The sequence below is a fragment of the Neltuma alba genome, unplaced genomic scaffold (genome assembly GCF_004799145.2).
Source record: "Neltuma alba isolate B1F8T4 unplaced genomic scaffold, ASM479914v2 tig00011652_pilon, whole genome shotgun sequence".
Lineage (NCBI taxonomy): Eukaryota > Viridiplantae > Streptophyta > Magnoliopsida > Fabales > Fabaceae > Neltuma > Neltuma alba.
Window position 1 is genome coordinate 164,956 of NW_021636300.1, and position 24,637 is coordinate 189,592.

Sequence of the window (24,637 nt, forward strand, 5' to 3'; positions counted from 1 at the left end):
TATATGCAATGATTATATGCACAGATCTAATGTCTTGGGATTTCTTATTAATTTTAGATGAGAAGAATATGCAAGAACAATTTTTTTTATCTGGGTAGAACTTATTTCTTACATAATGTAGCTTGGAGTTCAAAACTTTGTTATCCATTTAAATTATGTTTAGTTGACTTCTTCGTATTAAATTAATTTAAATTTATTGTATTATGTTTTTTTTTATCATGTTGCACTTTGTTTCTTAAATATTTTTATGATTTCTCTACAGTTCGTAATTCTAATTCACTAAATAAATTTTACTTCATCATTATATTATCTCTATTCAATTTTTTCCTTCTTTCACTTATATTTAAAATAATTTTTTAGATTACTCTAAATTTTAAAAATTTAATTCACTTATTCATATTAAATTATTTTAATTCCATTGTATTATGTGAAATTATTTTTTCCTATGTTTTTACTATTTATTAAAACTCATACCTATTTTAGTCATTTTACAACCAAACTTACTTTTACTCAACCATAATCCAAACAGCTTTTATCCATTTCACTTTTGCAAACGGGCTTTTCTGAACTCCAATCCAAACACAATTCAGCTTATTCAATTTAGCTTATATCCCATTTCACTTATCCATAAGCTGCTTTTCCAATAAGCAGCTTTTCCAATCGCTCATCCAAACGGGCCCAGTTGATACAAACCTTTATACTATTTCCGGTCTTAATTATAAGAGTCAGTTGATTAATTTGAGGAGATTAAGAAAGTAAGTTGAAATAGTTATTTATCCTAAATAAGTATTATCTTTCCTAAAATATCTTTGTTAATCAAGTATATTGATTAGAATTATCATTGTTAGAAGGGTACTTTGAAAAAAAATATATAAATATGAGAGACAAAGTAGATTGGGATCTTATATTTAGAATTAAAATAAAAGTCAAACAGGATATTATATTAATAACCGGAGGTAATATTTAAATAGATCATGTCACAGGTTCCTGAAAGCCGTCTGACTTATTTCGACCGCTATTTATAAGTGCTTATAACATGAAAGGTAAATATCAATCTCGGCCATCCCTCCGTGTTTTAAAACCTTGGTCCAGCCGGAGGCCGAGTTAAAACTCAGGAGAGGTTGGCTGTTCATGATGAAAACATCCAGATGAGGGCGGCATAGCATCATCAACTCATCATGAGTTATGTCAGTCAAATAATTAGAAAATATGTTTTTTAAAATCAACAGTTATAATATTATCTTGATTTGAAATTATATATCTAATAAACTAAAATTTTATTTAAAATATAAAACATTAATTAAATTAAATTTGGATCGCATATATTCAAAATAATGACCCAATTAATAACAAGTACTTTCACGATTATGACCAGTGTGATTATAAAAATGATTTCTTGATCCTGATCACTAATCATGTAAGAATAATGGGAAGTAAATTCTGAATTGTAAAAGTTCTAAATCTCTAATCTTGACAAGCTAGAAGGTCAAAAAATGCAGGCGAAAAAAATGTCAAAAATAAATCCGATAAGTTTCGAAACTCTGCTTACTTTAGTTTTCTATCGTTTAGAAAGAAAAAAAAAATAACTGAAAGATGGCATATTTTCACTTTTCATCTCATTTTTTTGGAATTCAAACTGAAAGCGATTATTGTAATGGATATATATATATATATATATATATATATGTTTTTTTGCCACTTTACATATATCTCTTTACTTCAAAAACATAGATAAAGTCAGTTCGGCTGCCTTTTTCTCCCTATTTCGCAAAATCTTTTCCTTTTTTCCTAGTGAAGGTTCGAAGTAATTTTATGTTTATATTTTAAATTAATTACGTTGTTCACATTGAATTCTCTGTTTTATATAAAAGGACAATTTATTCATATATAAAATGAGCACATCAGGCTGGTCAAAAAAAAAAATGAGCACATCAGGATAAAAAGGCCCTCCAACTCCTAATGGATCATTGAGAGGCCCAACATACTAAACTCAAAATGAGGTAGATTGCAACCAAACATAGTGGGGGAGAAAAAAAGACAAACACAAATCCTTAAACAGTCCACGCAAGACAAGCAAAAGCCCATTATAAGCTGCCGGCTCATATAAGCAACCCAAAGTCCATCACGCAAATCAGCACTCCAGTAACCCGAACAGGAGCGTTGATAGACTGACCATGTTGAAGACCTGGCGAAAAACGCCACCACAAAGCGCTGCGCTAACCCGATGACTCATGACGTCTACACCTGCAGTTTAGCGTTTGAGGGTGCCACAATGACAAGCACTGAGACAACCAGAAAGGAAGCGGTGATAAAAGAACCAGAACACCATCACACAAGTAGAATAACCAAAATCTTTCTTTTTATTTTTTCTCACCCAAAAAGCAACTTATTGGAATGGCCAAATCACTGAGAGTGGAAACAGCAACTTAATGGAAGCATTTTTTTCAAATGAAAATATCAAAATTTATAAAAAGATTACATTATGTTCAGGAAAAAAGAAAAAAAAAAGATTATATGAACAACTCAAACTGCCTAGATGAAAACAGCTTGAAACAACAACACAATAAAACACTATAATAGAAACTAGAAAGTAACAAGCAACAATAGGGTTGAATAATGAAAAGACTAAGTTTCTCACAGCATTACATAATGAATTAAAATTTGAATTTTCACTGAAACAAAAAAAGATACCTACATTTAATATCCAACAACCCTTTAAATTGGATTGTCCTTAATAAAAAAATGCATGTGCCTAAAAAGATAACAAACAAAGAGGAAAACACAAGCTGCTAACAGTAGAATGACATCGATGACAAAAACTTGTCGAGACTCTTGAAGAAGGCAAGGAAATTTCATGCAATAAGTAACGTTATATCACGATGAGACACAACAGCCCACTAAATCAAATGTGCCCCATTGCCAAACTCCTAAAAGATGGTCTCAAAACTCCTAAACTCCAAACTAGGCTCATAGTATAACTTGCACTGTACTCGACATAAATGCGAGGATAACGACGTAAAACTTGCCACGCGTCCTTATAATTAACCTAAATTATACTCCCCACAAAGTTAAGGGTCCGCCTGCCTTCACTGGGCAAGCCATACTCATCCCCAACAGCCGTTTGAGAGCATGAGTACCCATCCTCCTTCTCTTTCTTTCCCTTTTTTTTTTACTTTTAATATTGATTTTTATTTTTTTATTTAAGCTGTATTTAACATTTAAAAGTATTTTTCAGCAGTTCCCAAGTCCTAAATTAATTGATTTTTAATGCAAAGAGAACTCTAAAATATTTTTCAATAATACCCGATATTCTAAATTCATTATTTTTTAATGCATTCAGAAATATTTTTTCAATAACATTAATATTTTTTATTAGCACCTAATATCCTAATCTAAATTAAAAAGACTCTGGGAGTACCAAAAATTAATTAATTTATAACACTAGATACTCCAAAAAAATATTCTAAATTATGAGATACAATTCAAAACAAACAAATAAAATTAAAATAATGAAAAAAGAAAGAATGGGCATCTCATTCCCTGCACATCGAATAGGGAATACAGATTCCACAATTGAGTTGTCTTCTATATTAATAATTTTTTTCAATTATCTCTTTTAATAATACACATTAAATAAAAATTCTCATCAATAAAAGAAATTTCCATTACAAAAAATTCAATACATATTTTTCATAACTACTTACTTAACTTAAAAAATATTCTAACCCTACTTAAAACTACTCAATTACTCATGTCACTATAGAGCCATGCATCGATTGTTGTTCCCAAACAACAGGAATTCGGTCTCTTCTCTAACATTAAATTGCCGAAAAGGCCAGGACAGGGATAACAACGACAATTCACCATTCTCGAACAAAAAACATACCCCCGGACCTCCATCGTTTAAGCCCCCTTCCCTTTAATCCTTTTTTTTAATTACACAATTTTTATATAACGTATATATATGTATGTGTGTATGTATAGATATGAGTAAAATAACTGCTTTGATCCAGAGATGGCAACGCCAACTATTCCCCACTGCAAGATTGACCCTCTAATTCAAAACAACATAAACACACTACAAGCCTGAATCTAATTCCCCAGCATTACACTATATCAACAGCTACTGGCTTGCCTCGACCCATTGAAAATCCTTTTGTGCCATCTGGCATACGAGGACCCGGAGGCTGCTTGGCCACAACCTGTTCGACAGGACTCGAATTATTTGAAGGGGGAGTTCCTATGGGATTGGTGCGACTAAACTGGTGACAATGAGATCGGCTTCGTCCCTTGCCCCGTCCCCGGCTACGACCCTTCCTCTGGCCACTCTCTTTCTCAAAATTATGCTCTTCCCCCTGCCAAATAAAAGGCATGTCAGATACAAGCAAAAAATAACGGTCATGCCCTACAAAACTAGATACCTCAAACAAAAGCGCTGAACAAATCACAATTTTTTTATTACGCTGCTTTAAATAATCTCGTTAAAATGAAGTTTTAGTAATGTTCGATTGACTCATGGAAACATCTTACGATGAATTTGGGATAGCTAGCTTTCTCTTTCACAAAAAAAAAAAAAAAAGATGTTTCAGGATTAACTTTACTAATCACAAAGCCAAGTCTCGTATCTCACAATTTAACCTGCAAGAATGTAGGGATCACCTTTCAGTTGCTGAACACTATCGAGAAAATTACCAGTGCTTCAGAGGTTACCAGTCTAGTATTACTGTTACTAAAAATTAAAAATAAAAATCAGCGCTTTGTCAAATTACCCAAAAGGAGCATTCATAAAATAAACATCATTTCAGAATAAGGACTTTTTGTAATGCGATGGTGTGAAATACAAAAATAAGTTTTGGAAGGTAGTAGCAACAACTCTTCACTTAAGTTTTAAACGGGGAATCAATTCTGACGCCACTATAATCAATTGAAATCAACAATGATCTTCCTAACATGAAAACGGGGAACTAATTAACAAAAAGGACAACACTGCTAAAGAATACTCCTTTTTTTCATCCTGATACTGATGGCATTCAGGATTATCATTAGTCAGTTATTTTATGATGAATATACAATTCTTGTTACTATCCCCAGTCTTTTAACAACTCCTTTAAACCTCCTTTTTTTATATATTGCACAAAATAAGATATCAATATATGCGAGAACTTACTGCAGGTTCATGCAGCTTAGAATCCACTAAGTAAGAGTCTTCTGCTAGTTTCTCATTCACCTGTTGCTCAGGCACAGAAGTATAATCGTGCTCACACTCCACTTCAACTTCAAGCCCCTTCTTTCCACGAACTTGTGCAGGTTTTGACTTGATTTAAAAAAAGAAAAAAGAAGAGCATATAAATAGCATAATCATACAAGTTACATTACAAGTCTATCTTCTTTTGTCAGCATTAAAAGAAAACAAAAGCATGCAGTGGCCCGAGGAATCCCTATAGAAACATTATTAAGACTCCTCCAATGCAATAGAAAGATCTGACTCTGCTGAAAATATTCAGTTGAAATTTGAAAATCAAACACTATCTCATGAGGGACATTAGGTACAAAGACTGTCATTTCATTACAAGAATCACATCACTGCAATCAGTTTATAAATATTTGGTCACTGACAAAGTGACAATATTTCTTGGAATCTCAGACACTTTCCAAAATACCCTTTTATTAACTATTCATTTTCACCCACAAAATCACTTTTTTCATTCTATTTTTCTTTCCATTCTATGCACCGAATGATTTACCGTATATGATAAACAAAAGTATCAGAAGATCAAACAGAAAATTATAAGATCCTACCAGATACATATTATGTTATTTTATGCTTAGTGAATAAATATCCTAATGATTGAATTAGTTTTAACAGCCGTTTATTTTATTAGTTTCTTCATTAATTAGTGCCATTATTTATTAGGGTTATTTCTCTAATTATGTTATTTTATTTTTCAGTAAATAAATATCCTTATTTTAAGGAGAATCATAGGCGGCTAGGACATTGTATATACACTTATACAGAACTCTATACGTTCTTTCTCGATGAAATAAAATGACCTGCAGTAGAGAAAAGAAAATGGCAAAAGAGAAAGGGAAGGAGAAGGGAGAGAGGGAGATATAGAAAAAAGAGGGTAGAGATGTACGGAGAAATATAAAGAAAATAGGGAGATGACCAACAAGGCAAATTAACTTCAGTAATAATCAATCAAACATTTCACTAACCCAAATCACTAACGATTTTACACAGAGCCCAAGAGATAACTCATAATGACATAAATAAATTCAATTTCTATTTAAAAAAAAAAAAACGGCTCATAGCCATTCAGAAAGCCACGTTAGAAATATCCCAAAATAATCCTTGATGGTAATGAACTATAACCCCAGTTGAAAGACGTTATAATTAGAAAAATCAATTAAAAAATAAAAGATAATTACTCAAAGGATAATGAAACCCTAACAAACGTTAATTATTCACCATAATGAAAGAACAACTAAATGTAAAATAAGGCCAATTAAATTTACAAATATATATAAATCGCAATATTTAAAAAGCATTCTGTATTACAACCATTTTGGACCTCACATTCCACTAAATATAAAATCTACCTAAACAAATCACCAGTCCACTTAGGTTCCATTGGATAGATTTGCAGAGGATTTCATAAATGAATCATTATTTTCCATTGTTCAAAAGTTACTTAGAAGGTAATTCAGGAGAAAGATTGGTGAAGATTATAAATTTAAAAAACACAACGTAGCAGTTACATGACTAATCACACAACTAACAAAAACCATAAAGAGAAAATTCGTGAGCTGTAGAGACCAAGCCCCTATCCCACCATGTCCACTTCCTCACCCTAATCAAATGGATCATTATGATCCTCAGGAGGTACATGCCCAACACCAAAGACCTATATGAGGACAACCAATGTGATGCGACACCACTGCATTATGGATATCCCAGGTAGTAATAAACCACCCTATATGGGAAAGATGAAGGATAGAGAAAGAAAATAGCATTAGTGATCGGTGAAACTCCAAGCTTCAATGCAAACATCCAATCCAATAGGCATGCCTCACTAGCTTATGGGTGTATCACTCGCCTAGAGACAAGACGGCTCCAATTGTCCATGCTCATCATGGAGCTCCAAGGAGTTGGGGATGGCACAAGTGCATGACCATCATATTGAGTAGGATGTATAAAGGCTAGAGAACAGAGAGTCGTGACCCCCCCAAAAAAGCCTCTAGCCACTTTACTGCTAAACTCAATGAAAGTGACTCCATACAGCATCTATCTAGAGTAGTGAGTAACTGAACCCAATAGGACATTCGTCCATTTAGATCACGTATTCCTATTGTGCTTGGTACTAAACGCTTTGCCCCTTCCCCCTCAAGGGGTGATCACATTTTCTCACATTATAATGCTAGAACACTAGGGGGAATAGTTTACTCTCATTTCCTCAGCTTCAAAATTATAGCATCTGTATTTAGAGAGAAGGCCACAAAATAATAACACTAAACTACTATGACTTTCTAATGTCAAAACGTATGAATATTGCAACTAGTGAACTGCCACCAGTTTCATCTTCTGCTAAAAGTCAAATTTGATCAGTGATAAAAATAAATCTACATAGTATAAAGAAAAAAAAAAAATGGAGCAAAAAAGTGTAACCCATACCATGCATCTAAGCATTAGACGAACGCGGAGGCCACTCCGCCAATTCCTCTCATCATTCAGCTGAGCGACCTGCCAATCATCATCAATCTTATCACTATTTGGTTATATTTGACATCTAAGTAAAATATGCTGAAACGATAAACAATCAATAAGCATGAGTACTTACTGCTCTCTCAGCTAGCTCAACAGATTCATATTCAACAAATGCATGCAACTGGCACAGAATAGCTACATTAGATTCATTCAATTATCCTCTCTTCAGAAATAATCTAAAAGGGAAAGGGGGATAGAATCTCATTATTTGAATGTCTGATAAGTATAGGGGCGATTCAGACATATAAATTTCTAGTAATTCCAAGTGTCAGATAGGCATGTATTGCATAGAAATACTGATAGACAGAACAATATATCCTGGAAGAGGAGGGAAAACTAATATCAAAACTAGGAAAAAGGAGACATATTTAAATGGACAAGGCCAAAACAGCTAAACAGCCCTAACTTCTGATAGATGCGAATCATAGGACCAAGACAGAAAACATCAAGTAACATCTCCATGGGTGAATTCTGAATGATAAGCAAGTTTATCCATATCTTAGTGTGCAGCCCCTTGCATTACCGCTCATTGGCACAAACAAAAAGGTGTGATCTATGAAATAGCATGAGATCATTATGTAGAACTCTGACCAAATAATCAAGAAAACCATTGATAATCACAGATTCTATTAAGTTATTCACATCCACAGAGTTCTATTTAAATCGTTCAGACTACACGCAGATCTTAAGCCCGTGTTTTAAAGCCTACACATCAAAAAGCAATAAAAACAAACAAACAATTAGTAACTATGTATGCCTCGCATGTGAACTAGTAATACGTGCTTTCATATTATGGGTACCTTGTTAGATAGAGGCATGCTATCAACTTTTGCCAGCCTAGATGCAGAAGCTCCACCATTCGAAGATTGAGGTGGGCAAGTCCGAATAGTATTAACACTGCCAATTAACACATGATAACGAGAATTCAAGATTTTGAATCCTTTCAAATGTCCAATTAAAAATGGGGGTCCACTTCAAAGTAAACTCAAATAGAAGCTACAACAGTACCTCCCCACAGCAGAGAAAACCTTGACAAGATTCTGGTGGCAATGATCCTCAGGTAAGTTCTCAGCAACAACAATGCGGGACTACCAAAAAAAAAACGAAGGAAGTTACTAGATAAAGAACAAAGGAGAAAAAGTAGAACCAAAAGCTACCACTGTTGACAACAATAATACGTCACAGACGAAACATTAGGAAGAAAAACACATGATAAACAGGTTAAAGGAAATCAGAGTAGAGCAGAAAAACACCTGTAACTCTTCTATATCAGACTCAGTCAAGGGATGGAGGCGTCTGACTTTCTTTCCATCTTCACTAACTACCTAGATAATTCAGATACAATCTGCATTATAAACAATATTGTGGGAATATTCCTTCATCTGTATGTGTTGGCAGTCATATCATTCTCCGGAAATAATGAATGAAAAGATAATTTTCCCATTCGTCTGTGTGTGTTGGCATTCGTATCGTTCTCTAGAAATAATGAATGAAAATACTACTTTACCCCCACTATCCCACTAACAATCATAGACTTATGAAATTCATAAAGAAAGTGAAGAAACTTACAAGTTTTGATGAGTTCCTCAAAATAGTTGCAAGCTGGGAGTGACTACTTATAAGAGCCTTAATTTTCTTAAAGGATGCAACAACGGATATCGGCACTACATAATTTTGGCAAAGCATCAGAGAGAATACAAAATAGCAAAGCTCAGAAAACAAAATCCAAGTCAAAACAAGAATCAAGATATCATATTGTAGAACCCGATGAACTTCAGAGTTCAGATCAAAATTTCATCATACCATTCCCTCCCCTGAAGAGTGGAAAGAAGGAAGGTTGTGCAGGAGGTAGCATGAAATACAAAGCCCCTAGGTTATTCAATTACATGAGGAGAAAAACGATAAAATTAAAATATATATATATATATATATATATGTACACATCTTACCATAACCTTCAGGATCTTTGTTGATGAACCTCATCAAATGATCAGTTGTAGCTAAGTTCAAATCACTGAAATAATACTCTACCTACAAATGACAATAGTATATCAACATCTAAACAAAAATGGAGTGGAGCTATGATTGCTTAAATTCAAAAAAAGCATGTGATAGATAAATATATTTTCACAAAAATATAAATTATGCATACTTATTAATCATTTCAATTTCCTTTCCCGAAATAATAAATATGCAGAAGCACAAATGTCCTAAAATTCCTCCTCGAATCCATCTCATGATTATGTATAGACATCCAGAAAAGTGAAGTTCCCACAGAGAGTATTTTAATGGCAACTAAAGAATGTTGTTTCCCTCTTCCATATTTCCAATTCATACAGCAAAACTGCGTCGCCCTCGGGGGAGGAGGGGAGGCACCCCCGAAAGGCCAAGAGCATAAAACTTCCACTGAGCACCACCGAGACCGTTGAATAATATTTCAGGTATTAGCATCTTTATGGTTATGAACTTAGCTTTTGCCTCTGCGTGGCGCATAAGATAGTTCTACTCTAAGCAATGGAGCATCTGCGACAAAAAATCTAACGCCTATAACACATATGTGTACAAAGCATAGGATCAGGAGCAATCCCAGTGTAGACTGATTCAAGGATACGTGTCCAGTAGATGCGAAAAGTTGAAAGATGAACACAGAAGTCACCTGATTCAAAATCTTCTGACTAGCTTCCTCAGATAGTTTATTCTTGAAAGAAGTATGATCTGGCTCAACTTGGGACTTCTGACCTGACTGCAAGCCAGAGTCTTGCTCCCCCAATCCCCCTCCACCAGTGCTAACATAGTACTGATGCTGGTGAGGATGATAATGAACCGGATGCTGATGGGAAAGGTGGTGGTGACTCTGAACAGGAACGACGTGACTGCCCACTGGCAAATGAGGTCGAATCGGCATATGGAAGGGCGAAGTTGGAGGCGGCGGATAAACATGTACCATACCTGGCGGCGGGGGGGGAGGAGGTGGTGGAACAACTAGCCTAGGTTGTTGTCGATCGGTCCGTGAAGTGGGTCGAGTAGGCACAAATTCAGGCGCCTGCGCGTTGAGTCGGCTAAACGAACCGCTTCTAGAAAAAGTTGGATCTGGCTGGGACGGAACACTGCAAGATGACGATGCATCTGGGGTTTCCGAGACTGACTCCTGAGCCATTACAAGGAGATGTTGGAACTATATGAGACGATCAAAGAGACTTCTGAGCGGGTTAGGGATCGGATTTCTGACTTATTGTGAGGAGTGCCGGGGAAAATATCAGTGCAGCCAAGTGGGGTTCAACACCAGGTCCGATGGAGAAGAATTCTCAAAATTTCGGTGGGATCCTTTCTCCTAAATATATGTGACAAGTTTTTTTATTTCAAGTCAGTAAGCGACTTTTATTTTGGTTGGATAAAAACAAAAGTAAACGACCAACTTTCTGCTGCGACTAAGGACCAATATCCATGAGATAAAATAAACATAAGGGAGAAATAATGAAATTACTCTTGAAACATTCTTCCTCATCTTCAAACAATGGTGGCAATGCCACATTTGTTTTAGCTTTAAAAGGGTGTTTGGCTTCTTTAAAAAGTATTAGTTTTATGCGAATCGAGATAAAACTCTAAAGTATTTAAAACTGGACTGGTGAATAAACCGGTTGAGACGGTGAGTTAAGCGACTGAGGTTAGCTTCGAGTCAAATCGATACAAATTAAAATAATTAAATTAAATTAAAATGTATAAAAATATTTATTAATAAAATTATAAATTCAAATTATTTTATTATTAATATATAAACACATTTTCCTTATCATTTCTCTCTCATTCATGTGCCATCTTTTGTCCTTTTGTCAGATTTTCTTTCTTCCTAATGCCATTTCATCATATCACTTGCATTCTATTGTCAAATTACCATTTTTCAAAGCCTTGAGTTAAACACAAGCCTCCCCTCCTACAAAAGAAAATCGGCATCCAGAATTGAGGTTCATCATCTATTATTGCGCCACCTCTTTCATTCGTCGATCATCATCGCTAACTCTTCAATCTTCACTTCCATCATAAAAAATCCACCATTGTGATGCCACAACTTATGTCATCCTCCCTGAATGTAAATGCATCATCAGTATTAGCTCTTGTAACTTACTCTTTCATTCATCTTCCTTTTCTCACTTTTCTTCTCTCTTTGTCTACCCTACCCCCTATTTTTTTCCAGTACCTCAAAAATTTAACCTGAGTAACTCACCTAACTTGGAGGGTTACACGAGTTATCACCAAGCCATATCATTTTTGCTGGTCCATGCCAGTTCATGTTTTCATTGGTTTAGGGATAGAATTAGATCAAACAAGCAGCCGGTTTGCCGATTTCCAATCAGAACCGGCCAATCCAGTCCAGTTTTAAATACTATGCAAAGCTCTTCTCACATATTTACTTTTTTTACTGTAAAATTATTTTTAAAATCATGGTTTAGTTTTTACTTAAACACCCACTAAAAGTTATAAAACTCCTTATATCTCATTTGCTAGCGAGAAGTTGGAGGTTGGAACCAAAACTCATGTTTTTATCTATTTGATATTATAGAAGTCAATTCCTAATATTTATTGCCTCCCTCGTGGAACCGGGTTCTAGTTTTAATTCTATAGGTCTATTCTCTTCCTTATCCTTGTGATCTCCCTCCTTCCCTCCTCCGACAATGATGGTCTCTACAACAGCCCTCCACTAGTGACAATAGTGATGGTCCTTTGCCAACAACGATGATGGCAAAACCCTAGTGGATGTGGATGCGACAACAATGGTGAAACCCCTTCCTAAAATGATGTTCTTACTCGGGGATCTTCTTCAATTTTGATTTTGCCCATCAAGAAATCAAGGACGACACCCTCCCTCTCTTGTCTTTGTTTAAGATTCCAAGCATGACACCCTCCCTTTCTCATCTTCCTCCTTTTCCCTTGTGATGCAGACCTCCTTGTCATCTTCTTTTGCTGGAATCGAACCTAGATGTGTCCCTTCCTTCTGTCGAGAGTTTGAAGTTGATCTAACTCATTTCCTTGCAATCAAGTCCTATACTCCTATATAGTCTGAAAGCCACTATCATGTGTTTTCGGTTCCATTTTTACGACTCCCTCCATTATTATTAATGGGTGACAGTGGCGGACAATGACTTTCTAAGGGGATTATTGGTGATTCATAGATGGCTGTTAGTATTTTGGATGGAGGCTAGAACTTTTGGTAAAAGGCATATTAATCATTTTATAATAAAAAGTAAAATATGGATTAAAAATTATATTATACTTTCATGCTATACCAATATATTTTTAAACTCTTTCTCACTCCTACTTTTGCACAAAATTCTTCTGAAGTGTCAAAAAAAGGCATCAGCCCGTCTTTAAGCAACCAATGCATTTCTAGCATTCTTCCTCTCAATTTGAAATTTTCATAATTGACTCCCCATTTTTATGAACAGGTGTAGTATTAAAATGGTTTTTTAAAACTTTTCTTTTAAAATTTAGGTGGTAATTCTTGAAGATCAACTTTTGATTGCACAACTGATCTCTTTTCTTTGTTTTTGCAATATAACCATCGATCTCTTTGCGAATGCCATGGATTTCTTCTTCTTTCTTCCCATCTAGTTGATCTTCTTTTTTTTTTTGTGGGTGCTGAATGAGGGCTAAAAGCCCCTATTACAAAATGTCAGTTAATTCCACTACAATCACTGTCCACCACTGATCTCAAATGCTCTGGGCAAAGTATAAAAAAGGGCAGACGTCGAAATTCCCATCTTAGCTAGAGCGTCAGCCACCTTCTTGCCATCTCTTTGAGTGTACTTTACTTCTACCTACCTCCTAGTTATAATGCAGCATAGTAACCATTCTAGTAAAAACTAGACTGCTGTTATCATTATGCTTCTGTTGGAGTAAAAGATCAACGAGACTCTTAGCATCTGACTCTAAAATAACTCTTTTAAGATCAAAGTCCCAAGCTAAGGATAAGCCTTTAAAAAGTGCCCATTCTTCTGCCTCTATTGCACTGTTAATACCAATGGTGTGAAAAAAAGGAGCAAACCAGTTGCCTGAGTTATCCCTCATAATGCCTCCACAGCCGGCTTCCGAAGAACTTTGATTCATTGCACCATCCACATTAATTTTCACCCAGCCACACAGAGGTGGACGCCATTTGCTGCTTCGAAGTATTTGGCCATCAGACCAATTTATCCTTTGATTAGATTCATGCACAAAATATTTCCAACAATTCAAGATAGAAGTAACAGGATCTGCCGAATCTACCTTCTGCTTCGGTTTCAAATATTGATTTCTTGCACCAAAGCCAAAGTTTCCAAACTGAAACCCCCCATATAAGGTCCCATTGTATCATATCATTCATTCCCCCGCTTTGTTTCAGATTATCTGAGACCTAGTCTTTTAGAGAAGCATTGAAGAAGTCACAATAGAACTTGGGATGAAGAATTTGCAACCTGAGATTCCTTGCACAAGAACAATCCCTTAGCACATGTAGATTATCTTCAATCTCCACTTGACAGTAATCACAATTCGATGGAGCTTGAGAGTTGAGACCATCTGCTCCTCCAGTTGATCAATTTTTTATGAAGGCGGGCTTTAGTGATTGTCTGTGGTGATCCATAGCAATGGGCCTTAGAGGCATTATTGTGATTGATTGTTGTGATCCGAAACCGAAACGATGAGCTTTAGAGATATTGAAATATATAAAATTGTCTCCAATAAAAGAATATTCATACTTATAAAAATAATAATACAACTTTTTCAATGTACTTTTTTTTTGTTATACATGGATATCTTTTTCTCAGAAATACTGTTGAACACTAAATGTCAGTACTTATTTTAATAGGAATTTGAACTTTAGTTTGCCGTATTTAGAGGAATTAATCCCTTTCATTAAATCCAATCCCATTAGATACAAATAATATACATAATAAGAGGTTAATTTTCTTGATTATATCCTACAGATTATGTTTACAAAGTTGTTTGTCTGTTATATTGTACTTAATCAAATCATACTATCCATTTATTATTATATCAGACATTCATTTAAATGAGATATTGTCAAGCACTTTTGGAAATACCCAAAAAGCAAGGGCTCAATATAGCATCTCAACTATACTCTCTGGCGAGCTGTCCAAGGTTGAACGTGGGGTAAGAAGAATGTTGTGGACGATGCTAAAAATAATGGACTGTGAGGCACGGAGGAGAGTGAAGGGAATATTGGAAAAAGAGGAAGGAGTTATGAGATGATCATATAGGATTAAAGAATGATGGTCAAGAAGCTAAGAAGAACGTGGAGGAGGCCAGGCAGGAGATAAAGATCATCAAACTCGAAAAAGGTCGCATGCAGATTCTTGAGTGTTCTGATCTCCAAAGAAGAGAACCAATGACTTTACAAGCCATTCCAGAAGAGCTTAATCATAAATCATAAATTTGTTTGAAGGGGTTTTTAGTATGGGAAATTGGAGTCTTGGAGATAAGTCATGGCTTCAAAGTTTGTGTGATAAGCCTGTCGTTATTTTTAAGTTACTTGTAAGTTCATAGGGGCATTTTTATTGTCTAATATTTTCAATATCAACAACCCTGGATCATTGTACAGTAGTTCTTCAAGTACTAATATTTAGCTAGTCGTAAAACGTCATTTAATGTTCTCGAGGAGTAGATTTCAGTTTAAAACAAAGGAAGTGGCCATAGATATTAAATTATAAATTAATATACTATATAGAATTTTTCTTTAATATATATAAAATAAGATGATACTCCCTTTAGTTATTTTTATAGCTTTATTACTACTTTCACGAAAAGAAATTAGGCGAAAGTGGTTAATTAGAAAAATTACAGTTTTTTAAAATAACATTTTTGTTTGGCATAATTTACTGTGGGGAAACGGGGTGACATAGGGAAAAAAGAGAGAGAGTAATGTCTCCACTTAATTTTCTCTTCACTTCTTCTCCATTTACTATGGATTAACATCTAATGGTTGAAATTTATACAATCAGACTGCAGAGGATAAAAAAATAAAGAGTTATAAAATATTTTAATAAAAATCCATGTTTAATTAATATTATAATAATATGGCTATAATATATTAAACCTTAATCATTGGATGTTGATCTAATGATAGAGATAGTAAATGCAGAAGAAGTAGAAAGGAAATTAAGTGGAGCCTCCCATCCATGTACCCCACAGCAATGAAATGGAGTCAAATTAGCTTACTTGACTATACAAGACCCTATCCTTTCAAGTTGCACCCAAAATTCTTAACAGATTAAATTTAACGCAGTTATATATTCAAATGCTTACAGAAATAACATAATCAATAATACTTAGGAGTGTCCAGATGCAAATTCTATATAATCTAGGATTCAACCATAAATATTACCGTCTTTCCTTCCCGGACCATTTAAGTCGTCACGATAATTATGCATCAATCAGTGTAATAGAACACTACACAAATGATTTTCAATTATTGGGTTCAGGCACAGACTATGTCTTGTATATCCCCGAATAAAAAGCCAAGATACTACTTTGCAGCACGCAAGCTACCCCAGGGGTTCTTCTGTAGGCTATATCATAGCCCGTATCTCGTCTCCTCACAACCCCATACTGCTCAATACTGTAGGAACTACCGAAGATCATTAAAGCTGGAAGAAAATAACAGAACCAATGAGATACACACACACTCACTACTTTCCTTGTCCTAAAGTGCGTACATCCTCTTGTATTCACCGTTTAAAAGTTCTTGATCTGATGCATGAGACATGGATAAGGAACGAGAGCGGCTCTCAGCCCTCAATTTCGTCTCCTCCATTCTATGCAAAATGACACAGAAGCACATGGAGCCAATTGTGGATACCATTATTAGGCTTCCTATCACCGTAGCATATATAGCAAGCCATCTGGAGTGTGATCCTACCACCACATATGTGAGAGAAATGAAAGCAATTGAAATGAAAAGACAGGCCAGCCACATGAGCTTGTTAATTACAAAAACGAGCTGCTTCTTTGCCTTCTGTTCGATCACAACAACAGATGTTTGAACAACCACAACGGCCAGAGATATGAATAATGCCAAGCTATCAAACACAAAAAATATCAGAAAAGCTGCATCATTTGCTATATTTGCCTGTCCAAGTGAAAAGGCCCCTACTTTCTTCTCGACATATTGGCCAGGGACAGTGAAGATGGCTGCAAATGCAACTGTAGCAATCAGAACAGCAACAACAGTCGCAGAATTTATAGCATTGTTCAGGCCACTGATATGAAGCTTTTTCAACTTCTTCGCAATTTTGTGGACCCTCATACCAGTTCGACGAGTTTGCTGGAGTTGGGATTGTACATCATGCCTTATGTCACTAACTGTCTGCTTAAGTTGGTTGGATACATTTCGAGGTTTCTTTTGGTCAGCTGAATTATTGGCTCCAGCATCCCTTAAAGTGGAGACAAGTTCTGGAGTTCCAAATTTTTCTGCAATGTCAAGAGGGGTCTCCCCGGCCTTGTTAACCGAGTTCACATTGATACCTTCCAAAGATAATAAACGGCAAACATTCTGCAGTGACCAGCACCACTTCAGAATAGATATTAAAAGCCAGATTCTTTCCAACCACTCTTTTATTGTAAAAATCCACCGATAAATCTTAACTAAAGATAATGCTAAAGGATAACTAAGACTTCTGAACAACAATAAATTGTAAGACTGTAGATAATGATAAAATAGACTGGGATAAACTCCTAATCCATTAGGAATTTCACCTAGATAGGTTTCTCAATAACATGCCCATTCACCCTACTACTATTATTATTCACAACCTTTTTCTTTCTTTGGCTTCATTATTATTCATAACCTTAAATAATGCGTGCATGCGCTTCAGCATTTTATTCTTGCATACCAATTTCTAACCCTCAGGAACAGCATGCATCAGAGATCATGCACAAACATTCATTTATCTAACATAAAGACACAGCTAGACATAATTACGACAAGCAAGGCTGCTAACCTATAGGAGGAATATGAAAGAGAAATGGGGAGGCACCTGCAAACGGCCTTTCTTTGTGGCAATATGCAATGCTGTATTTCCCTTATTATCCTCCAGACCCAAAATAGATGGGTCAGGTTTTACCAATTCTAGCAGAATTTCCTCATTTTGGCCTTTAACAGCCATGTGTAATGCAGTTTGACCTTTCTTATCAGTCCTAAATGCAGTACTCGGATCCTTCTCCAGTAAGGCTTTCACAATTGCTAAATGCCCCATTCTAGATGCGGAGTGAAGAACAGTCTTTCCATTGTTTCTGGCTATTTTTGCAAGGTTTGAATCTGATTCCAAAAGGAGGTTAACCACTTCAATATGACCCTGGATTGCAGCTGTGTGTAAAGCAGTTGAATTGGACAAGTCTGTGGTCATGGCCAAGTTAGGGAAGCAGTGCAGCAGTTCTCTCAGTACCTCTGCAAGAGTATTTTTTTCCACAAGAGCTATATTCAGGGAAATGTAGTAACAGACAAGCCAGTGCAACAATTTGTGAAAAATATCTCCAGTAATGTTTAGATTTAGGAAACAACAAAATGATCTGAAAGACCAAAGCACTAAAATTATTCACAACAAAATTTTGGTTTAAAAAATAACAAATAGCTCGTACTTTTTCAGTTACAAAGAGAAAACAAATGACAGGGATTTAGAGTGGGGAAAATTGCAGAGGTCCACATCAAAATTGACTGAATGACTAATAAGAAGCCACAGTCGTGCAACTTTGTCTTGTTATTTTTCTCCTTTTTCTTCATTTCAAACAAGTATAGATAGAGACAGGATGTGAAGGGGAAGGGGGAGAGACGAAAAAAAAAAATAATAGTCCCAGGAGCGTTTTCCAAACAAGGAAATATGGTTATCATACAAATCTCCCAAATAAACCAAAAGCTAGCACATCTACATTGCTGCTTAACTAACCAAAACTAGGATTAGGGAGCAACATGTGGCCATTGGGAATTCCGGTTTTGGTTTTCATGTCCAACTAAGAAACAATAGTTCTTCACACACATAAATAAGAGGGAAAGAAAGAGAGCGTGTCAGAAATATTTAGGACACATTAGATTGAGGAACAGTGAAACAGAGCCTCGAAAACAATTAACGCACAAAGCAGTGTCTTAAAATTTTGAGAAACTATGACTTAATATTTCATAAGAAGATAAATAACAAGTGGAGCTATTGGTCATTAGATACAGTAAACAAATTTAGTTAGGCATTTTTTTTTGGGAGCAAATGAATGGATAATAAGTGACCATAGAAAATGATGAGGCGTGACCTTTTTCCCACTCACTAAGGTGCAAGTAGTAAGCGCAAAGAAACTAGTATAACGCAGGATTAGTAAAAATATTTCCAGAATACGATCAAATACTCTCATTGACCTAGCATGACCACTAACAAGAAATCATTTATTGTGCATGAAAAAACTTAATGGACGATAAGCCGAAATGTGATGCCAAAAGTCATCATCTTACCGAGATGACCCTGCTTTGCTGCGACATGAAATGGATCATACCCATTTCTAGCTGCAATAGACGCAATTTGCAGGTCCAAGTGCTTCAACATCTCGCTCACAACTAAATCATACCCCCTCTCTGAAGCGGCATAAAGAGGTGTCTCCCCATCCAGATTCTGCTTTGACAGCAAATCCTTTGACTCGTTATCGTCACAATTTTGAATTATCTCCCTGATTCTATTTATGTTGCCTGCACGAGCAGCTAAATGAAGTGGGGAGTCACCGCGTTTTCCGGGTGATTCCTTGCTCCTTTTCCTCTCGCCCCCTATAAAGCTGAGCTGCTTCTCCATCACTATGCGAAAACTTTTCTGTTTTTCCATAAATCCGCGAAAGCTCCTCTGTTTTTCCATTGCCCCGCGAAAACTTCGCTGCTTTTCCACTGTACAGGCTCGAAAGCTGCTCTGCTTCTCCATGATCACTCCAAAAGATGGCCAATGACACTAATGGAAGTGTTCATCTATCTATGAGATCACACCATCGATCAACACCTCAGATTAAACTTGCGTAAACATCGAAAAAAATTTTATTAAATAAATCCACCATAATTTAATGGACTAAATTATCATAGGGTTGAGGAAACAAATAAAGAAATCAACCAGAAACTAAACTATCTTCGTCCGCCATGGTTATCAGAGAAAACCCAGAGGGCAAAAACTGAAAAGTCGAGCCAATAATATCGGTCTCAGTAATTAATTCTTAATACCTTGATTCTTAGAGCTCTATAAAGTTGAATATATAACCGCATCCAAACCAAACAGGCCCCGATGGGCGCCCAAAAAAACCCAGCCGATCTCGACAATTAAAAGTAACAGGACTTTAAATGGCTCATTGGCTCGTAAGCGCAAGAATAAGGATCATTTGAGACCCATAAACTGATCGGGGTCGGGGAGCGTAAAGAGAACTAAGCTAATCCATAGGAAAATATATCCTGCAACCATGGAGGCTTGAGACGGAAAACGAGCTTATCTGATTCTGTGACTGTGATTCCGTCGGAAATCACTCGCTCCCAGTCACAGCTGTTATTGATGGCTATCTTTTAATTATACTGTTATTTTTAATTAAACATGATTAATGAGGGGGAAAAAAGAAATGGAAGGCAACAAATACAAAACGAACTGGTGAGAACGGGACTCGCCTAAAGCGGGGGGCAAAAAAAAAAAAAGACACTAAAAGAAATTAAAAATTATAATATTTTAATTCAGATATTTAAAAAATCAAAATCTTAGGAAAAGAAATGATGCCTGATTTGTTATTTTTTAAATCTAGTTAAATGATAAAAATACTTTTGTATCAAAAAGTTTATTAATAAGTTATAAACTAATAATGACAAGTATTAAACAACAAATGACAAGAAATATGCTAGCAATGATAAGTTATTTATTAATAAATTATGAATTGACAATAACAAGTGCTGAATAATCAATGACGAGAAATATATTGGTAATGACAAATTTGATAACTTTTTTAGAAGAAAAATTTAATACAAAGATATTTTAGTCATTTGATTATATTTGCAAAATATGCACCATTTTCTTCCGCAGGATTTTAGCTATCTAAATTAAAATATTGTATTATGACATTTTTCCTACTAAAACATACTTATATAAGTGCTTAATCTTCAAAAAGTAAAAGATAGCAGTAGTTATTTCAATTTAATGATGAACAGTCTATGGTTATTTTAATTTAATGATGAGCAGCTCTAGATTTGCAAATGACCAAACTTGATACCGAACCGAACCGAACCCGAAGTGTGGTTTTGCAACATCGTTCCATTTTTTTGCCAGCAACATCATTCCATTTTTATGGATTCAAAGTTGGAAAAATTACCAAAAAGACCCCAAAAAAATTTATGCCAAAAAGTCTCAATGAACAGTCCTAGAATTTGTTATTGTTTACTCTTCACTTGTTAATAAACTCTAAAGTAATTAAATTCTTTCATTAGGACCTAATTGTCATCCTCCCTTTAAAGTTTTATTTTTTTTTTTGGCGAAAGTTTTGAAAAACAATTTACTTATGTATACATTATCAAAATTTTCAATTACATAGGATCAAGTGTTTTAATTTTTTTATACAGATTTATAATTAAATCTTACTAGATATCAACAATAAAACACATGATCACATATAATTAAAAAATTAACATGATAAATATATGAAATTTGATGTAAATATTTTCTTTAAATTTTTCACTTCTCTTTGAAGCAGGGCCTAGCTTAAGACTTGTTTGACATAGTTTTAAAAGTCACTTATAAGTACTTTTGACGTAAATCTAAACAAAATTTTTTTCACATACTTATCTCATATTCCGTAAATTACGATTGAAAAACTACTTGTAAACCATTCCAAATAGGCCCTTATTGTTTTTTATGTCGGCAAAAAAACAACTTCTTTTACTTACGAAGACTATATTATATAGATATTAATTGAAAATCTCCATTTTACATAGAAAAAAATTTAAATCAAATTGTTTATATCCATTATGTCAAATTTTGTAATTATATATGGTCATGCGTCCTTTTTTGCTTTATGTGAATTTATAAATAAATTATATTAAATACTAATATTTTGAAAGATAGGAACGTTGATCATGTGTAATTGGAGAATTTGATATAACGAATACAAATAACTTGATGTAAGTGTGGTCCTTCTACACAAACGGACAGTTTCATATTTGATTTAAACTGTGCTAATTTTTATTCATGTTTTATTTTATTCTCATTATTGACGATAATTTTTTTAATAATTTAACGTTGGGAGTTAAAATAATTTTGAAATATAAAAAAATTATATTATAAAATCTGGACCAATCAAAACATTGTCCCTTGCACCTCCATGCTATGTTGGCACAACGATATCTAAGGGGAGGGAATCAATTTAATAGGCATAAGAATAAAGTTCAGGAAAAAATTTGGACAAAGTTTCTTATATTGATTATATTAAGTTTTCTAATCATACCATAGTATTGAAACTTAGACTGGATTGGCCAATTCAGCCCAAAAAAATCAGTAAACCAACCTAATAACAGGTTTGGTTGAGCATAAAAATTGAGATTGAATAAAAATTGACCCAGCATGACACGGATCAACTTGGTATTAGCCCGAGTAACCCCAACCAGTTTGGTGGGTTAACCCAATTGCTTTTTTTTTTTTTTTAAATTTTGATATTTTTTAAAAGCTACTAATAATTAGGTTGTATGATTGAATGACTATAGGGAGGAATATTTTGTTATCGCATATATATCTTGATATTTTGTTGGTATGAGTATTTAGTGATTTTAATAGCATGATACTATGATTCTAATGTGTCAAAAGAATTGCAAACAAGTTGAAAATAAATTGCAAGTATATGATTATTTTATTAGTGATTGAAAGTGCTAAATTGATATTTAGTTATTAATAAAATTTAAATTTTTATTGTTTTTATTTGTCATTAGTTTGACTCTGTTGTTGATTCCGACTTGATTCATTGACTTTTGACTTACTGCCTTAACTACTTTTGACCTACTGCCTTAATTGATTTAATAATTGGTCCGATTTTTAGTAACTTAAATTATGCATAATCATATGCATTTTTTTGTTTTATATAAATTTATAATTAAATACTATTAAATACCAATATTTCAAAAAACAAGACACATGGTCATAAAAAATTTGACGTAAGCACCATGTTAAAATTAATGAGAAAGTTAAGAAATGATTGAAGATGGGGAGCAATGAAAAAGGACGCAGCAATTTGTTGGGGCCATGATCAAAACAGCATAAAATCAATATGATAGGCGAGGGGAGTCTTCATTTATTATTGCCAACATTGAAGCCAAGAGCCGCCACTTATGTTTACCAAAGACGCACTTGCGCTGCTAATTGACTTTTAGATTTACATCCGAATAACAACGGAGACAGCCTAGGCATAAGCAGTCGAGTAAAAATATCGGGCTTTCTAATGCGCGCAGGATGGGATCTGATGTGGAATGGGAAACCGGAGTCTGACAGAATGACCGAAATGTGGGCCAAAGCGGGCCTTGGGCTGTACGCCTTCCCACATGAAACAAGGAAATTTAAAATTTGAATAAAAAAAAATAAAGACAAAAAAATAATAAAATTTTAACTTTTTAAATTCAGTTTGTTAAAATTTTTTCTGCTTTTTCCTTCTCTTTCACTTCATTTTCCTCGTATCAAACGCATCCTAAGAGTGAGCTAGAGTCTAGAGAGGTGAGAGCGGGAGGGAGGGGAAGAGCGAAGCAAGAAGAATTTGGAAGTGGGCAAGAGATGAGGGGGAAGCAAGGCAAGAGTGGCAGCAACAGAGGCAGCGCGGCTGGGAGAGTGAGTGCCCTGACCATTTGTCATGCAAGTCTTGGTGAAACCGGGGCAGAAGCAGTTCACGCTTATGCTTCCTTGGAGTCGCTTTGCCAGAATCCTAGAGTAAGCATTCAGAGCTAGCTTCGACACTGCGTATTCTGTCCAGTATTCCGGCCATCCTCTGCTCTTCCACCTTCCACTCTTCACGTCTCTCGCGAACATTCTCACCATTTCCTCTATCTCCTCCTCCTCCAGCTTCTCCCCCTCTAGAACTTTTCTTATCTCCTTGTTTCTCACCTTCTGCGTTAATATAATTAGTTAGATAATTAACAAAACCTAAATAAAACTATGTTCAAATAACTCAGTACTCAATTAATTAATCCACACTCACATCTAGAGATCCGAGCCTGGAGCTCACATTGAGAATGCGATTGATATTCGAAGAATTAGGACGAAAGAGGGGGAGGAGAGCCTGAATGAGCAACCTTGGGCCGCAGAAGTTGGTGTTCATCACCGTTTCTGCATGCTCCACCGAGTTCGCATGCAGCTCGTTGAATGACACCCCAGCATTGTTGACCTGTTGTGCATGATTATGAATGATCAGTTTTCACTTCTCTTTCATTACATTCATCCGTAATGTACATATATATATATATATATATCAATTAACTCACAAGAATATCCAAGGTGGGTCCAAATCTGGCTTTGAAGGCGGATGCGAAGGCGGCGATAGAAAGGGGATCAGACACATCGAGTAACAGAAAATGAACGTCAACAAGGCCTTCGGCTCGGAGTGACATCAATGCAGCCTCTCCTTTCTCTCTGTTCCTGGCTGCTAAGATGACCGTCACTCCCAATTCTGCAAGGCGCTTCACCAAAGCATACCCTATACCCCGGTTCCCTCCCGTCACCACCGCCAACGTCTCCCTCGACCACCATCTGCTGCTTGAGCATAAGGATGCATCAAAATCTGGGAAGTAAGGCTCGGGTTCCATATTTATGATTATGTATACCAAACAGAATATGATCTGATCGCACAATCAAGGACGAC

General features: G+C 35.3%; 3 protein-coding genes across 5 annotated transcripts; all 3 read right to left on the minus strand.

The window, feature by feature from the left end:
- Positions 1-3,779: 3,779 nt before the first annotated feature.
- Positions 3,780-11,088, minus strand: LOC114716373 (la-related protein 6B). Of its 2 annotated transcripts, XM_028901375.1 has the most exons (10): positions 10,422-11,087; positions 9,715-9,796; positions 9,335-9,429; positions 9,019-9,090; positions 8,774-8,853; positions 8,566-8,662; positions 7,839-7,886; positions 7,673-7,741; positions 5,168-5,314; positions 3,780-4,355 (listed from the first exon to the last, which is right to left on the minus strand). In XM_028901375.1, exons 1-10 carry the CDS (start codon positions 10,920-10,922, stop codon positions 4,107-4,109), a joined length of 1,440 nt encoding a protein of 479 aa, XP_028757208.1. In that variant the 5' UTR covers positions 10,923-11,087; the 3' UTR covers positions 3,780-4,106. The 2 variants fall into 2 exon arrangements, with proteins under 2 accessions (XP_028757208.1, XP_028757209.1); XM_028901376.1 differs by lacking the exon at positions 7,839-7,886 and having other exon boundaries at positions 10,422-11,088.
- A 4,932-nt stretch (positions 11,089-16,020) lies between these two features.
- On the minus strand, positions 16,021-20,290 carry LOC114716375 (ankyrin repeat-containing protein At5g02620). 2 transcript variants are annotated; one of them, XM_028901378.1, is made up of 4 exons: positions 19,995-20,290; positions 19,251-19,748; positions 17,794-18,203; positions 16,021-17,309 (listed from the first exon to the last, which is right to left on the minus strand). In XM_028901378.1, exons 2-4 carry the CDS (start codon positions 19,702-19,704, stop codon positions 16,461-16,463), a joined length of 1,713 nt encoding a protein of 570 aa, XP_028757211.1. In that variant the 5' UTR covers positions 19,705-19,748; positions 19,995-20,290; the 3' UTR covers positions 16,021-16,460. The 2 variants fall into 2 exon arrangements, with proteins under 2 accessions (XP_028757211.1, XP_028757210.1); XM_028901377.1 differs by having other exon boundaries at positions 19,251-19,752; positions 19,995-20,288.
- Positions 20,291-23,484: 3,194 nt separating this feature from the next.
- Positions 23,485-24,581, minus strand: LOC114716359 ((+)-neomenthol dehydrogenase). Its single transcript, XM_028901342.1, has 3 exons — positions 24,261-24,581; positions 23,978-24,163; positions 23,485-23,886 (listed from the first exon to the last, which is right to left on the minus strand). The coding sequence occupies exons 1-3, from the start codon at positions 24,579-24,581 to the stop codon at positions 23,485-23,487; spliced, it is 909 nt and encodes a 302-aa protein (XP_028757175.1).
- Positions 24,582-24,637: the final 56 nt, after the last annotated feature.